This window comes from Microtus pennsylvanicus, chromosome 2 (genome assembly GCF_037038515.1).
Source record: "Microtus pennsylvanicus isolate mMicPen1 chromosome 2, mMicPen1.hap1, whole genome shotgun sequence".
In the NCBI taxonomy this organism is placed as follows: domain Eukaryota; kingdom Metazoa; phylum Chordata; class Mammalia; order Rodentia; family Cricetidae; genus Microtus; species Microtus pennsylvanicus.
Genome location: NC_134580.1, coordinates 109,221,546 through 109,235,294, shown reverse-complemented (window position 1 = coordinate 109,235,294; position 13,749 = coordinate 109,221,546). Strand labels below are relative to the sequence as shown.

The window sequence follows — 13,749 nt, the reverse complement described above, 5'->3', positions numbered from 1 at the left end:
CACACACAAACACACACACACACACACACACATATATATATATATATATATATATATATATATATATAAATGAATCTTTAAAAAAAAAAAGCTCAGTGTCTAGCACAGCCATATCTATTAAAGAACAAAGACCTAGGGCTAGCAAGATGGCTTGGCAGTTAAGAACACTCACTGCGCAGCTCCAGAGGATTTGGGTGTAGTTCCAGCACCCACATCTCAGCTCATAACTATCTGTAATTCCAGTTCCAAAGACCCCAATGCCTACTTTTGGCCTCCATGGACACTGAACACACAGTGTACTTAACATACATGTAGGCAAAATACTCATACATATAAAATAAAAATAAACAAGATGTTTAAAAATGAACACCTGACCTAGACTAGTCAAAATCACAGAGACGATCAAAAGAATGTGATTTCAAGAAGCTGGAGTGAGGATGAAGAGAGGGACTATTATTTAAGGGCATGCAGACGGATGGTGATACAGCATGAATATACTTAGCTCACTTAAACCACTTATGACGCTAAGGTGGTGAGTGTTATTATGTGCATTTTGCCACAGTAAGAATAATTTTTAAAATGAACATCTAACCAGGTGTGGTGGTACACACCTTTAATCTTAGCTCTCAGGAGGCAGGGGCAGGAGTGTCTCTCTGAGTTCAAGATCAGCTTGAATATGTAATAAGCTCCAGGCGAAAGCAAAAACAAAAACAAAAGAATATCTGATGGTATTTATATAAACGAACATTAGATGTTTATTTTCCAGGAATAAATCAACACTGCCCCCTTCTGGTCACAGATACATCCACATCAAAAGCATGTGTGAAGACAGGTTTCTAGAAAATGGCACATAGCTAATGCATACCTCATCAAACTTAACATGACACTTGTGGTTACAACTACACACTACTTCTACGTAAGGCAGTTATAAGAAAGGAGATACCAGTTAAATCAGTCTTAAAAAAAAGAGTCCAGCCGGGCGGTGGTGGCGCACGCCTTTAATCCCAGCACTCGGGAGGCAGAGGCAGGCGGATCTCTGTGAGTTCGAGACCAGCCTGGTCTACAAGAGCTAGTTCCAGGACAGGCTCCAAAACCACAGAGAAACTCTGTCTCGAAAAACCAAAAAAAAAAAAAAAGAGTCCAAGCAATTAACAAAAATGATTTTAAAAAGAATTTAATGCAGTTTAATGTAAAGTAATGCTTTTCAAAAAATGTATAACCTTACTCAAATAAATATAATTCTACTACTTGGGACTTCTTTATTTTTTAATTTTATTTACTCATTTTTTTTTTCATTCACGTTTTTCAGGACATGGTATCTCTGTGTAGCTCTAGCTGTTACGGAATTTGATCTGTTGACCAGACTGGCCTCCAACTCAGAGATCTACTGCATCCCAAGTGCTGGGATTAAAGGTGTGCACCACTACTACTACCTGACTGGACTTCTTCCAAATAGAGCAATTATTTAACATCAATCCTCAATGCTGCTCACAGGCAAAGAAAATACGCCTGAAGCTAAAACATCTTTGGAAAACTTACCAATGTCATAGGCCATGAAGTCCGAGGAGAAGCATTTGGCGCCATGGCTCATGGATGTGTCGTTGTGTGTGTTCCCTCCAAACACCAGCATGGTTCCACTCACTATCACAGCTGTATGCAAGTAACGGAAAAATCGGCTGTCCTTAAGAATGGTCCTTTTGAGTTTATTTAGAAATAATAAATACAAGGTTAGTTTTAGAAGAATACTTATCTATCTGCCAATTTACATGTATAACTTTATAACTTCGGCATCAAATGTGCAAAACCCCTATATATAAGCCATTTACTTACAAAATTCATAAAAGTCTGTAAGAATTTTAGGAAACTATAAGAGACCTAAAATGTTCACACCCTATGGCTCTATAATTCCAGTTTCCAGGTAAAAATTATGTAAAATTACAGATCAAAATTTATGCTTAATATTTTATTAGTAAGGCAAAAGCTAGAGATCAGACCTTCAATTGTATAGGCTGAGAGGTGCACAGTCACTGAGGACAGTGGTCTCCATGACAATGAAAATTACACCCACAGCATGGTCTCTGGTGCATGTTGAGAGACAGTAAGCGGGGGGGGGGGGGACAGAGGTGGATACCCATGTTTTATAATTATTTCACAACTCAAATTTATTTACATTTGCTTAAAGTACAGGCTGCACTACAGCTCAGAGTGAGGGAAATTATCAGGTCTGAGCTCATCCTGTTTGACGTCTCAAAGGATAAAGCCAGCAAAGGACCCCAACAATGGCACTTTGGTCTTCAAGACAAAGTTAAACAGTATATTGACTGATGATGGTGCAGACCACTCATGTGTAAAGCCCTGGGTTTGATTCCCCAACACCAAAAAGAAAAAAAGAAAGGACATGCTTTTTAAGTCTGTATAAAATCAGCACAACTCTACTTCTGAGAATTCTGGAGAGAGGAATCTATAGTAGAATTCAGTGGATGAGAACTGGAATCGGTCCACAACACTAAGTACTTTCTAACTATCCTAACAACAGAAAAGCTGACAGACAGAAACAAAATAAATACTAGGCACTTTTTACTGTATTTATTTCCTAACTTTGTTACACACAATGCTGGACAGACTCTAGGCCACCAAGAGAAAGCTCTAGGAAAAGCACCCACCACATCTGGGTATCTACATCGTATCTGTAGAGGTCATCTGCAAGCCGGTATTTATTGGCACTGAAAGCCTTGTAGCCACCATGAACATACAGGGCCCTGGTCCTGTTATCATAAACACTGCTATGACCATAGCCCCCTTGCACAAGAGCTCCCTGGGTATGCAGTATACTCCATGTGTTCTTTTCTGGAAAAGAAAAGAAAAAAAACAGTTGAAGTCAATGTTGCAGTCTCCTCTTCTTACTAAACATTAAATAATTTAAACTATTTAAACATTAGTTTAAAGTCCAAACAGGTTAGAGCAAAAGAAGGAAGTTCAGGCTACACTTTCAGCTTATTTATAATGAAGGGCAGCTAGCCAGGCCTGGGCAGTGCAGGCCTAGAGTCCCAGGTACTAGGTAAATGAGGCAGGTGGATGACAAGTTCAAGGCCTGCCACAACACCTTAGTAAGAGACCTCATCTCAAAAGAAAAGGTTCTGGGGACATACCTTAGTGGCAGTGTTGGTCTAACACAAGGACCTTGGGTTCAATCCCCAGTACAATTAAAAAAAGGAGGAGGAGGAAGAAGGATTATTATTAGAGAGCATAGTAAAGCACAGTGATATGAAAGAAGTGGTGTTAGGGGCACTGGATGACAAATGTTTAAGTAGTGGAAAATGGGGTGTGGGAAAAAGGGGGAACAAGAGCTGGGTTAATGAAAACTAAGGATACATGGAGAAACCTTATAAAAGCCTGTAAGGTTTTTGTTAACTCAAAATCTCAGTGCCAGTCACAGGCTACCTCCCTACAGGTTACTACTCTAAGAGGTATCTGAAATAATATAGGCTATTGCCATGCTTTTGGTTGCTCACTATAACTACATGGTAGAATCTTACTGCTGAAGACACTGCATATTTTGGTTGTAGGATATGAAGAACCAATCTTGAACAGACCAAGAAATGCCATCCTTGCTGGCTAGCTGTTACAGTAAGGTATAAGCTACTGATGGGAAAAAGCTATTTATGGTCTTACCCAATGCTGGACCCTGAATTCTACAATACTGACTTGAAAAGCAAAGATGTACCCCCTGATGCAATAGTGACAAGACCATCAAAGGTGAGTAACCACCAATCTCTAAAATTAGATTTGAGGGCTACTCCACAGGAGGGAATTCATGCCTGATACAGTAAGCATGACCAAAACTCATGGCTAAGGAAATCATAGACTAAAGAGAACATATAGATTTGGTTTTTCTAAAGTCATATTGTAAATGCTCTCTGAATAATCGTTGTGTTTATGTAGTGAAATCTGTGCTACTCTGAGCTGTGGTCAAAGAAGCTTCTTAATGCCGGGGGTGGGGGTTGGGGGGTAGGGGTGGCGCACGCCTTTAATCCCAGCACTCGGGCAGAGGCAAGTGGATCTCTGTGAGTTCAAGGCCAGCCTGGTCTATAAGAGCTACTTCCAGGACAGGCTTCAAAACCTACAAAGAAACCTGTCTCGTAAAAAAAGAAGAAAGAGGAGGAGGAGGAGGGAGGAGGAGGAGGAGGAGGAGGAGGAGGAGGAGGAGGAGGAGGAGGAGGAGGAGAAGAAGAAGAAGAAGAAGAAGAAGAAGAAGAAGAAGAAGAAGAAGAAGAAGAAGAAGAAGAAGAAGAAGAAGAAGAAGAAGAAGAAGAAGCAGAAGAAGCAGAAGCAGCAGCAGCAGCTCAGCTTATTGTAATGGGCAGTGGTTAGTTCAAAGTGCTGAGAATAAGTGGTGGAGTGCTCAGGCGCAGAAGGGTATGTATCAACCTCTGCCCCAAGACTCAGGGAACATCTTGGAAAGAAGGTAAGAGCCTGAGGATAAAGAAAACGTCTGTGAAATGCTGTCCTTTGAGCATGACATGGCTGTTGCACACGGAACTCACAGCAGCTGTGGTTACCTGCACAGGAACTACACAAAACCAAGCAAATTTAAAAACTCCAGAATCTAGCAGGGAGGAGTTGCCAAAACCCCTCCTACAACTGAGAAACTCCTGGCAGTAGAAGGTTGCTCTGGTCTTAAGCAGGAAGAGTCATTTTTCCTTAGGGTTACTATTATATGGTTCGTGTCCCAGTGGATGACCCCACAACTATGCATATGGGCTGCATTAACTGGACTCAGTATGTTAGCCCTCAAAAGGAGGGTATACGTCTGGGAAGGAGGCGTGTTGGGAAGAAGACTAGGGTAGATGGATGGAGAAATCCAACATACATTGGATACATATATAAAACTTTCAAAGAACAAATTTTTAAAGATTTCTCTCAAATCGACATTTAATTCCCTATGATCTTCAGTGATTCTTTATAATTTTCAGATATATTTTAATGATCTTTAGATGTACTTTATAGGACTACTTTATTTAAATTTCAATTCTCACACTCCTATATACAATGAAAAACAATACAATTAAACCCAAGGAAAGATTATACCCTAAGGTAAAATAACACTAAAGGACTATCCAAAAATTATTTTGGTGTGCTTATTATTGTTTTTCATTATGCTTATTTTGGTACCTAAAGCATTTAGTGCTATCTCTGGCAAACTGACAGTAACAAATATTTGTTACACAGGAACATCAACAACCTGAATCTTACCAGTTACATACTGATATTAACTACTTCAAGGCAAAAGTACTGGATCAAGGTTAGGCTGAATTTTTAAACTGTCCAAATAATAAGGGTAGGATTTTTAATGGGATATTCACGGTGCAATTACTACAAAAAATGTACATACCTAAGTCATACTCCTGCACAACACTTATATATCCATAGAGTGGGCAATGACCAAAGATGACCAACATGACCACACGGCCCGTTGCCAGTGTAACAATGTGTGCAGAGTGCCCAACTACTGCATACTGCTCCTTGGCTTTGGGTGTTAGCAATACCCATGATTCATTATGAATATGAAATACTCTCAACTCATTGGTCACGTTCCCCGTTGAATCGATTTTTCCTCCATACATGTAGATTTTATCCTACAAGAAAGATGTAAACAGGATTTTAAAAATTCAAATCCAGAGCTGGAGAAATGGTGTAGCAGTTAAGAGCAGTTGCTGCTCTTAGAGAAGACCACGGTTTGGTTCCTAGAACCCACATGGTAACTGACAACCAGCTGTATATAACTCCACTTCCTGGGGTTCTTTTGCCCTTCTCTTTTGGCCTCTGGTGAAACAGCATGCACAGACACACAAGCAGACAAACTACCCATACACATAAAATAGAAATAAATCTTTTTTAAAAAATAATATCTGAGAACAGAAAAAGACTGGCTTACAACCTCATTATTATTCTTTGCTTAAGAAGTATGAGAAAAATATACTTTTCAGTGAATATATATATATATATATATATATATATAGTTTCTTTGTGTAACAGACCTGGCTGCCCTGGAACTAGCTCTTATAGAGCAGGCTGACCTCAAACTCACAGAGATCTACCTGCCTCTGCTTCGCCCCTAGTGCTGAAATTAAAGGTGTGTGCCACCAATGCCTGGCAAAATCACATTCTTTTTCTCTCTAAAACACCTTCTTCACTTGAATTGTGTTACAGAATTAAATTACTTGAAAAATAAAGTTGCCTCATCCTACAACATATGCACAGAAACAAGGAAATAAAAAAGATGACTCAGTCATATTGCAATGTGGCTAAACTTGCTAATAGGCATGGGGTTCGCTGACACTTTGTAACCTTCATTCTTAACCACTTGGCACTGTAATCATAGTATCCCAGTATAATACCGCAGATTAAAATAGTTCCAACTTCAATTTCCAATTACCCCCACCACACCAAAGTTTATACCAATTAAAACCAAAGCTGAAGACTCAACGACATAAAGAAACAGGAAGAGTTGGACTTCTTGCTTGGTAAAGAGTTGAGATAGTTTACCTTATGTAATGCCAAAGAATGACCATATCTTACAACCACACTGTTCACAGAATGGTTTAATGGAAGCCATTCCCTAGAAGTCAGGTCATACCTACAAAATAAACAGACCATATTTTCACCCAAACAACAAAACAGAACATCTTGTATTCTTCTATTTATGATACAATCCAGTTCAAAGATTTTCAATAAACAACCAGGGATATAGGGAGGTAGGTACATGCTATTCTCGCAAGCATACTTTATATCTGGGCCCACTGAGCATGTGATAACTCACAACAGGGAGGCCGACTACACAACCCTGGGATACAGACATCTACTTGGAGCTTCTGTAGCCTCCTGCCAACCTCTTCTATATAACAATCTAAGCCATGGAGTTTCTGCTATGAAGGGACTTAATAGCTCACAATAACTTCTACTCATTAATGACAAACTGAAGGCAAGTACCAACAAGGGGATAATAACTAAAAGAAAATATATGAGCAGGTATGGCTCAGTGAGTAAAAGTGCTTGCTGCACAAGCCTGGCCACCTGGATTCTATCACTGGGACCCACACAGTGGAAAAAGAGAACTAACATGTGTACGCATAAGCATGCACGCACACTGGGGAGACCTGGAGGGAGTGAAGGGAGAATTTGGGGTAGATATCAAGATTATCTGTGTATGAAATTTTCAATGAATAAATATTTTAATATCAGTATTTCTTTTGATTTAATCAATTGTTCAGGAAAGCTAAAATACAAAATAAAACTACGTGTAGAGCTGGAGTGATGATGGCTCAGTGGGAAAGATGCCTGCTGAGCAATCATGAGAGTCTAACTTCAGATCCTGAGCACTCCTATAAAAGATACCTGCTGAGCAATCATGAGAGTCTAACTTCAGATCCTGAGCACTCCTATAAAAGCCAGGTGTGGAGTCACCTCTCTGCAACTCCAATCACAGTGGTGGAAGGGTGCGGGCAGGTCCCATGGGGCTGGCCAGTCAGTCTATCCAAAAGTATGAGTTCTAAGTTAAGTGACAGATCCTGTCTCAAACAAACAGAGACACCTGATGTTGGCCTCTGGCCTCCATTCATGCACAAGTGTACACACTCATATAGTTGTGTGCCCCCAACAGAAATAAGTTATATCCTGCCTGCACCTCATGCTTACTCATATACTACTGAGTAATCACAATCAACTAAAACAGTCATTTTTTAAAAAAGAAAACCCACTGTGGTCGTTTGAGAATGGCCCCCATGGGTTCACATATTTGAGTACTTCATCTCCAATTGGTGGAACTGTTTGGGAAGAATTAGAATGTATGGCCTTGTTGGAGGAGATGTCACTCAGAGCGGGTTTTGAGGTTAAGACTTTCCCAGTGTGCTCTTTTTCTCTCCCTCTTTTGGATCAAAATGTGAGCTCTCAGTTTTTCTGCCACCATGCTTTTATTCTGCATCACAGACTCTAACCCTCTAAAAGCTCAATTAAGTGTTTTCTTTAACAAGTCACCTTGGTTATGGCATTTTAACCACAGCAAAAGAAAAGTAACTAAGACAATTCCCCTACTGCTATTATAAAATGCATGAAAAAATACAATCAGTACAATAAATAAGCTAAAATGTTTAAGGATGACGTGACACTCCATCACCCAGAAATAAATACTAACAGTAAGGAAATATTATTACAAACATCTTACTATACATTTACAGACAGAAGACTGACAAAATACATATATACAAAGGGGCAAAAGCTTAAATTAAATTTTAAAAAGTTTTAATGTTTATAAAATTGAAAAGAAATCAAAGCACAAAGAGAAACCAACGTCACTGTTTCTTTGTTACCTTAAGTAAATGTTTCTTATGTTACCCATATAATCTAAGTTTAGGGGAAAAAAAAAACTGGGAATGAAGAGATGATTTGGGGGCTAAGAGTGCTTGCTCCAGAGGAGCAAGGTTTGGTTCTCAGGTACTGAGCAGTTTATAAGTGCCTGTAACTATAGCTCCAAAGGATCTGACACCTTCTCTGGCTCCAACGGCAACTGCACTCAGGTTTCATACACACAGTGACTATACACATAAATAAAAATAAAAGAATATAAGACTAGATTTACTGTTGGGCACTGTGGTTGTGCCTGTAATCCCAGTAGCAGAAGGCTGAAGCCAGGAAGAGTGCAGTGAGTTCTTGGCCCATACAGGCTACAAAGTGAATTGCAGGCCAGCTTGAAAAAATACTGTTAAGACCCTGCTTCAAAAACTAAACAGGTCTGTGAGGCAGTATAGTGCCAAAGTGTTAGTTGCCTAATACTGGGCACCACCACCGAAAAGAAAAACAAAAAAACAAGGGCTGACATGGTGGCAAATGCCTTTAATACTAGCACTCAGGAGGCAGAAGCAGATGTATCTCAGTGATTCTATATAATTCCAGGCCAGTCAGGGCAGTAGGGAGATCCTGTCTGTGTGGGGGAGGAGGGGGACCAACCAACCACCACTAACAAAACCCAATTCAAGGGCTGGTAAGAAGGCTCAGTTGTGTAAAGGTACTTGCTGCCAAACATGAAAACCTGAATTCAATCCCTAGAACCCACATAGTGGAAAGAGAAACCCAACTCCCAAACACTGTCCTCTGCATGCAAGCACATAAAAGCAACAAAAATAGGAAAGAGGTTTATCAAAACATGCTAGTAAAAAGGAAACAAATGTCTATTGAAGTTGATTAATAAATTGTTGTTATTAATAAGCTGTATAGATAACAAAAACATCAAAAAACATTCGAGAAACATCTCAAAATAAATCTCTAAAATAATGCTAAGCTAAAGAAGCAATATGCAGAGCATCTTTAATATCAGCACTCAGGAGGCAGAGGCAGGTGCCAGCCTGGTCTACAGAGCATGCTCCAGGCCAGACAGAGCCACATAGTTAGACACTGTCTAAAACAAACAAAGGAAGCAATGCACTGAATATAATTTTTATAAAGACTAAACATAATGTCTGTTGATGAAGCTTTGTGTTAGAGAATATCACAAGATAGGCAAACAGATTCATAAAAGTATGAATTTCTAGGATTACCACATTTTTACATCTATTTAAAGCAAGTGACACTAACATCAGGACCATGATTGTCTCTGAGCAGAACATAAGGCCTTCCTCTGCACTTGGGAACTTTTATTTCCTGACATGGACAGAGGAGAATGAACTGGCATTTGTTAGCTTTTTTTCTCTGAATTTTTCTTCTTAGTATATACCATCTGAAGCAAACTTATAATTAATTTAAATGGAAACATCTATTAAGTGTGACTAACACATAAATTGGTATTTAACTTGCATATTTTGGAATATTTATTTTAAAAGTAGATAAAAATTATTTCAGTTTGTTCTGATAATTACTATTCACTGCTTTTATCAAACTATTTAATTAACACAATCACTCACTGAAGTTTCAGCAGTATATACTATGTAGTTTAGGCTCTATTAGCTCTCTGCTTTGAAGCTGAAACCTCTAGTACTCACATTCCCAATCCCATTTCTTCTCCTAGTTTTGCTCTACAACTTGCAGTGTCCATGTTCCTAACATTCACATCCCATTTTGAAACTTTAATCCCACAGATTTCGTACGGAGCCTGTGTACAAGCTGAAGCCTCATCACAGTCCTCCTACTATGACTTCTTCAGTTTTTCCACTCTTTATTGGTTAGATTTCACTGTCAAGTGGTGTTTTGGTTTTGAGACACCACCAGAACCCAGTGATTCTACGACAGCAAGATCTGAACATTCCAACACAGCTGAAGCATAAGAAAATGACCTTACACAAACTTATGAAGATGATAGAGGCCCTTACAGAGGAAATAAAAAATTCTCTCAGAGAAATCAAGGAAAAGACAAACAAAAAAATGAAAAACAAAATCAATAAATTCCTCCAAGAGCCCCCCTCCCAAAATAATCTAACATGTGAAGAAAACATTGGAATTGGAAAGGAAGAAGTCAAACTTTCACTATTTGCAGATATGATAGTATACACAAGTGACCCCTGGGAGCGCCTGGTAAAATTCTACAGCCAATAAACACCTTCAGTAATGTGGCTGGATACAAGAATAGTCTTGTATTCTTCTTATATACAAATGATAAATGGGCTAAGAAAGAAATCAGGGAAACAACACCCTTTACAAAAGTCACAAGTAATATAAAATATCTGTGAGTAACTAACTGTAACCAAACAAGTGAAACACCTGTATGACAAAAACTTTAAGTCTTCGAAGAAAGAAATTAGAGGAGATATCAGAAGATGGAAAGACCTCCCATGCTCATGGATAGGTAGGATTAACATAGTAAAAATGGCAATCTTACCAAAAGCAATCTCAGATTCAATGCAATCCCCATCAAAATTCCAAAACAATTCACAGACCTCAAAAGAACAATACTCAACTTCATATGGAAAAATAAAAAAACCCAGTATAGATAAAACAATTATGAACAATAAGGGAACTTTTGGAGGCATCATCATCCCTGGATTTCAAACAATAGTAATAAAAACCTTATGGTATTGGCATAAAAAAAGACAGGTGGATCAATGAAATAGAATTGAAAACCCTGATGCAAATCCACACACCTATGAACACCTAATTTTTTTTTTACAAAGAAGTCAAAATTATACAACAGAAAAAGCATCTGCAACAAATGGTGCCGGTATAACTGGATGTCAACATGTAAAAGAACGCAAATAGATCCATATCTATCACCTTGTACAACACTCAAGTCCAAGAGGACCAAGGATCTAAACATAAGTCCAATTAACTGAATCTAATAGAAGAGGAAGTGGGAAGTACCCATGAACGCATTGGCACAGAAGACAACTTCATGAATAGAACACCAGTTTTACAAATACTGAGACCAACAATTAATAAATAGGACTTCATTAAACTGTAAAGCAAAAGACACTATCAAAAGGACAAAACAGCAGCCTAGAGAATGGGGAAAGATCTTCACCAACCCCACATCTGACAAAGGGCTGATCTCTAAAATATATAAAGAACTCAAGAAACTAGACATCAAAATACCAAATAATCCAATATAAAAATGGAGTACAGATCTAAACCTAACATGGCCAAGATACACTCAAGAATTGTTCAACATCCTTAGCCACCATGGAAATACAAATCAAAATAACTCTGAGATACCATCTTACACCTGCCAGAAGAGATAAGATCAAAACCACTGATGACAGCTTATGTTGGAGCGCATGTGGAGTAACTGAACACTACTCCACTACTGGTGGGAATACAAACTTATACGGCCACTTTGGAAATTGATACAACAGTTTCCTGGAAAATTGTTAAGTTAATTTACCTCAAGATCCAGCTATACCAATATTGGGCATATACCCAAAAGATGCTCAACCATACCACAACAGCACTTGCTCAGCTATGTTCATAGCAGCATTACTTGTAACAGTCAGAACCTGGAAACAACCTAGATGTCCTTCAACCAAAGAAAGGATAAAGAAAATGTGGTACATTTACACAATGGAATATTACTTATATGTAAAAAAAAACACATGAAATTTGCAGGCAAACAGATGGAACTTGATAAAAAAAAATCATCTTGAGTGAGGTAACCCAGACCCAGAGAGACAAACATGGTGTGTACTCACTCACAAATGGATATTAGCTGTAAAGTAAAGGATACCATGCTATAATCCACAACCCCAGAGACTAGGTAACAAAAAAGGCCCAAACAGGGATGCATGGATTTCCTAGGGAAAGGTAAAAAGAAGAGATCCTCTGCTGGATGGTAGTGACTACACCTTTAATCCCAGCAGGGAGTCTGCATGGAACTGACCTAGGCCCTCTACATGTGTGACAGTTGTGTAGCTTCGTCTATTTGTGGGACTCTTAGCAGTGGAATCGGCCTGACCCTAAAGCTTGAGCTGGCTTTGGGAACCTATTCCTCATTTTGGGTTGCCTTGCCCAGCCTTAATGCTTATTCCTACCTCAACTTGATATACAATGCTTTGTTGACACCTATGGGGGCCTGCCCCTTTCTGAACAGAAACAGCAGGAGTGGATGTGGGGAGGGGGCAGAAAAATGAATGGGAGGAGAGGGAGGAGGAGAAACTGTGGTTGGGATGTAAAATAAGTGAAAAAATTTAATAAAAAAAGGAGGACATAAGATTATTTCAATCCATCAATTTAATAGACACAAAAAAATGTCTTGAGATGTGAAATCTCAAGATTTTGACCTCATATAGCATGCTATACATATCTGAATATACAGACAGGAGAAGCACATTGAAAAGCATTGTAACACTTTTGTAGAATTCTTACTGGATGGTATTTTTGAGAACTTTCTAGGTTTGAAACCACATGCCAACACCTTGAGAGGGCAGAAAGATAGAGGAAATACAGAAGTTTCCAAACATGTCCCATAACATGGAGGTTATTAATCTGTGACTTAATCTTGTTCCTACTTTGTCAGCATGTCAGTGGACGGCCTGTCAGACACTTCAGTGCTGGCACGTCCCCAGCATCTGGGGAAGGTGAACTCCCAAAAGATACTTGGAAAACAGGCTACCTTTTTTCACAGCACAAATGAAGCACACATAAGAACAGTATTAATGAAACAACATATAGAATTCTAAGGACCATAAATTGTCCTTGGATCTGGACAAGCACATATGTGGGGATCCCGACAAGTGTCCCAGCTGGCAAGGAAAAAACTCAGTTCAGCATGACTTAGCAGGGCTGGTTCACTTCTGGAATCTGACACTGAGTGTTTTTTTTTTTTTTTTTTACATATTAGAACACAGTAAAACTCTGGGGAAAAGCTCCCTTGTGACATTTACCACAACAAAGCTTACAGTATGACTATATCAAACTCCCTTACAAGGTGTATATCTTCCACAGAGCACCTGTGACTTCCACAAGAATGGATTCTACTGACTGGAAACAAAGCTCAGGATAAGGGTCTAGGGAGCAAGGGTTTGTAAGAAGCCTAACAGCAAACTCTTTTTGCAAAGTACATGAGACTTCCTTCATAAGGATATTGACTGAGAAAGAATGCACAGAAAGGAATCTGAGGGATCTGAGAGAGGGCTGGCTCGGTAGAATAGCAAAAGATCACCAGGGTATTAAACAGCATCCACTCCAGTCTTCTGGATGATCAGGTGTCATTTTCTTCCATTGAAGAGAAAATCCCATGTGTTTAACAGTTCTGTTTTCTCTAAGTGCTAGCTA

At 39.0% G+C, this 13,749-nt stretch overlaps 1 protein-coding gene across 2 annotated transcripts in view; it reads right to left on the bottom strand.

The window, feature by feature from the left end:
* Nucleotides 1-13,749, bottom strand: part of Atrn (attractin) — a 141,528-nt gene that overhangs the window by 85,666 nt on the left and 42,113 nt on the right. For both annotated transcript variants that reach the window (XM_075962200.1, XM_075962201.1), the window contains exons 7-10: nucleotides 6,547-6,637; nucleotides 5,393-5,636; nucleotides 2,664-2,847; nucleotides 1,540-1,694 (exon numbers count right to left, since the gene is read on the bottom strand). In XM_075962200.1, the coding sequence (XP_075818315.1) occupies nucleotides 1,540-1,694; nucleotides 2,664-2,847; nucleotides 5,393-5,636; nucleotides 6,547-6,637 (674 nt within the window). The remainder of the gene's footprint in view (nucleotides 1-1,539; nucleotides 1,695-2,663; nucleotides 2,848-5,392; nucleotides 5,637-6,546; nucleotides 6,638-13,749) is intronic.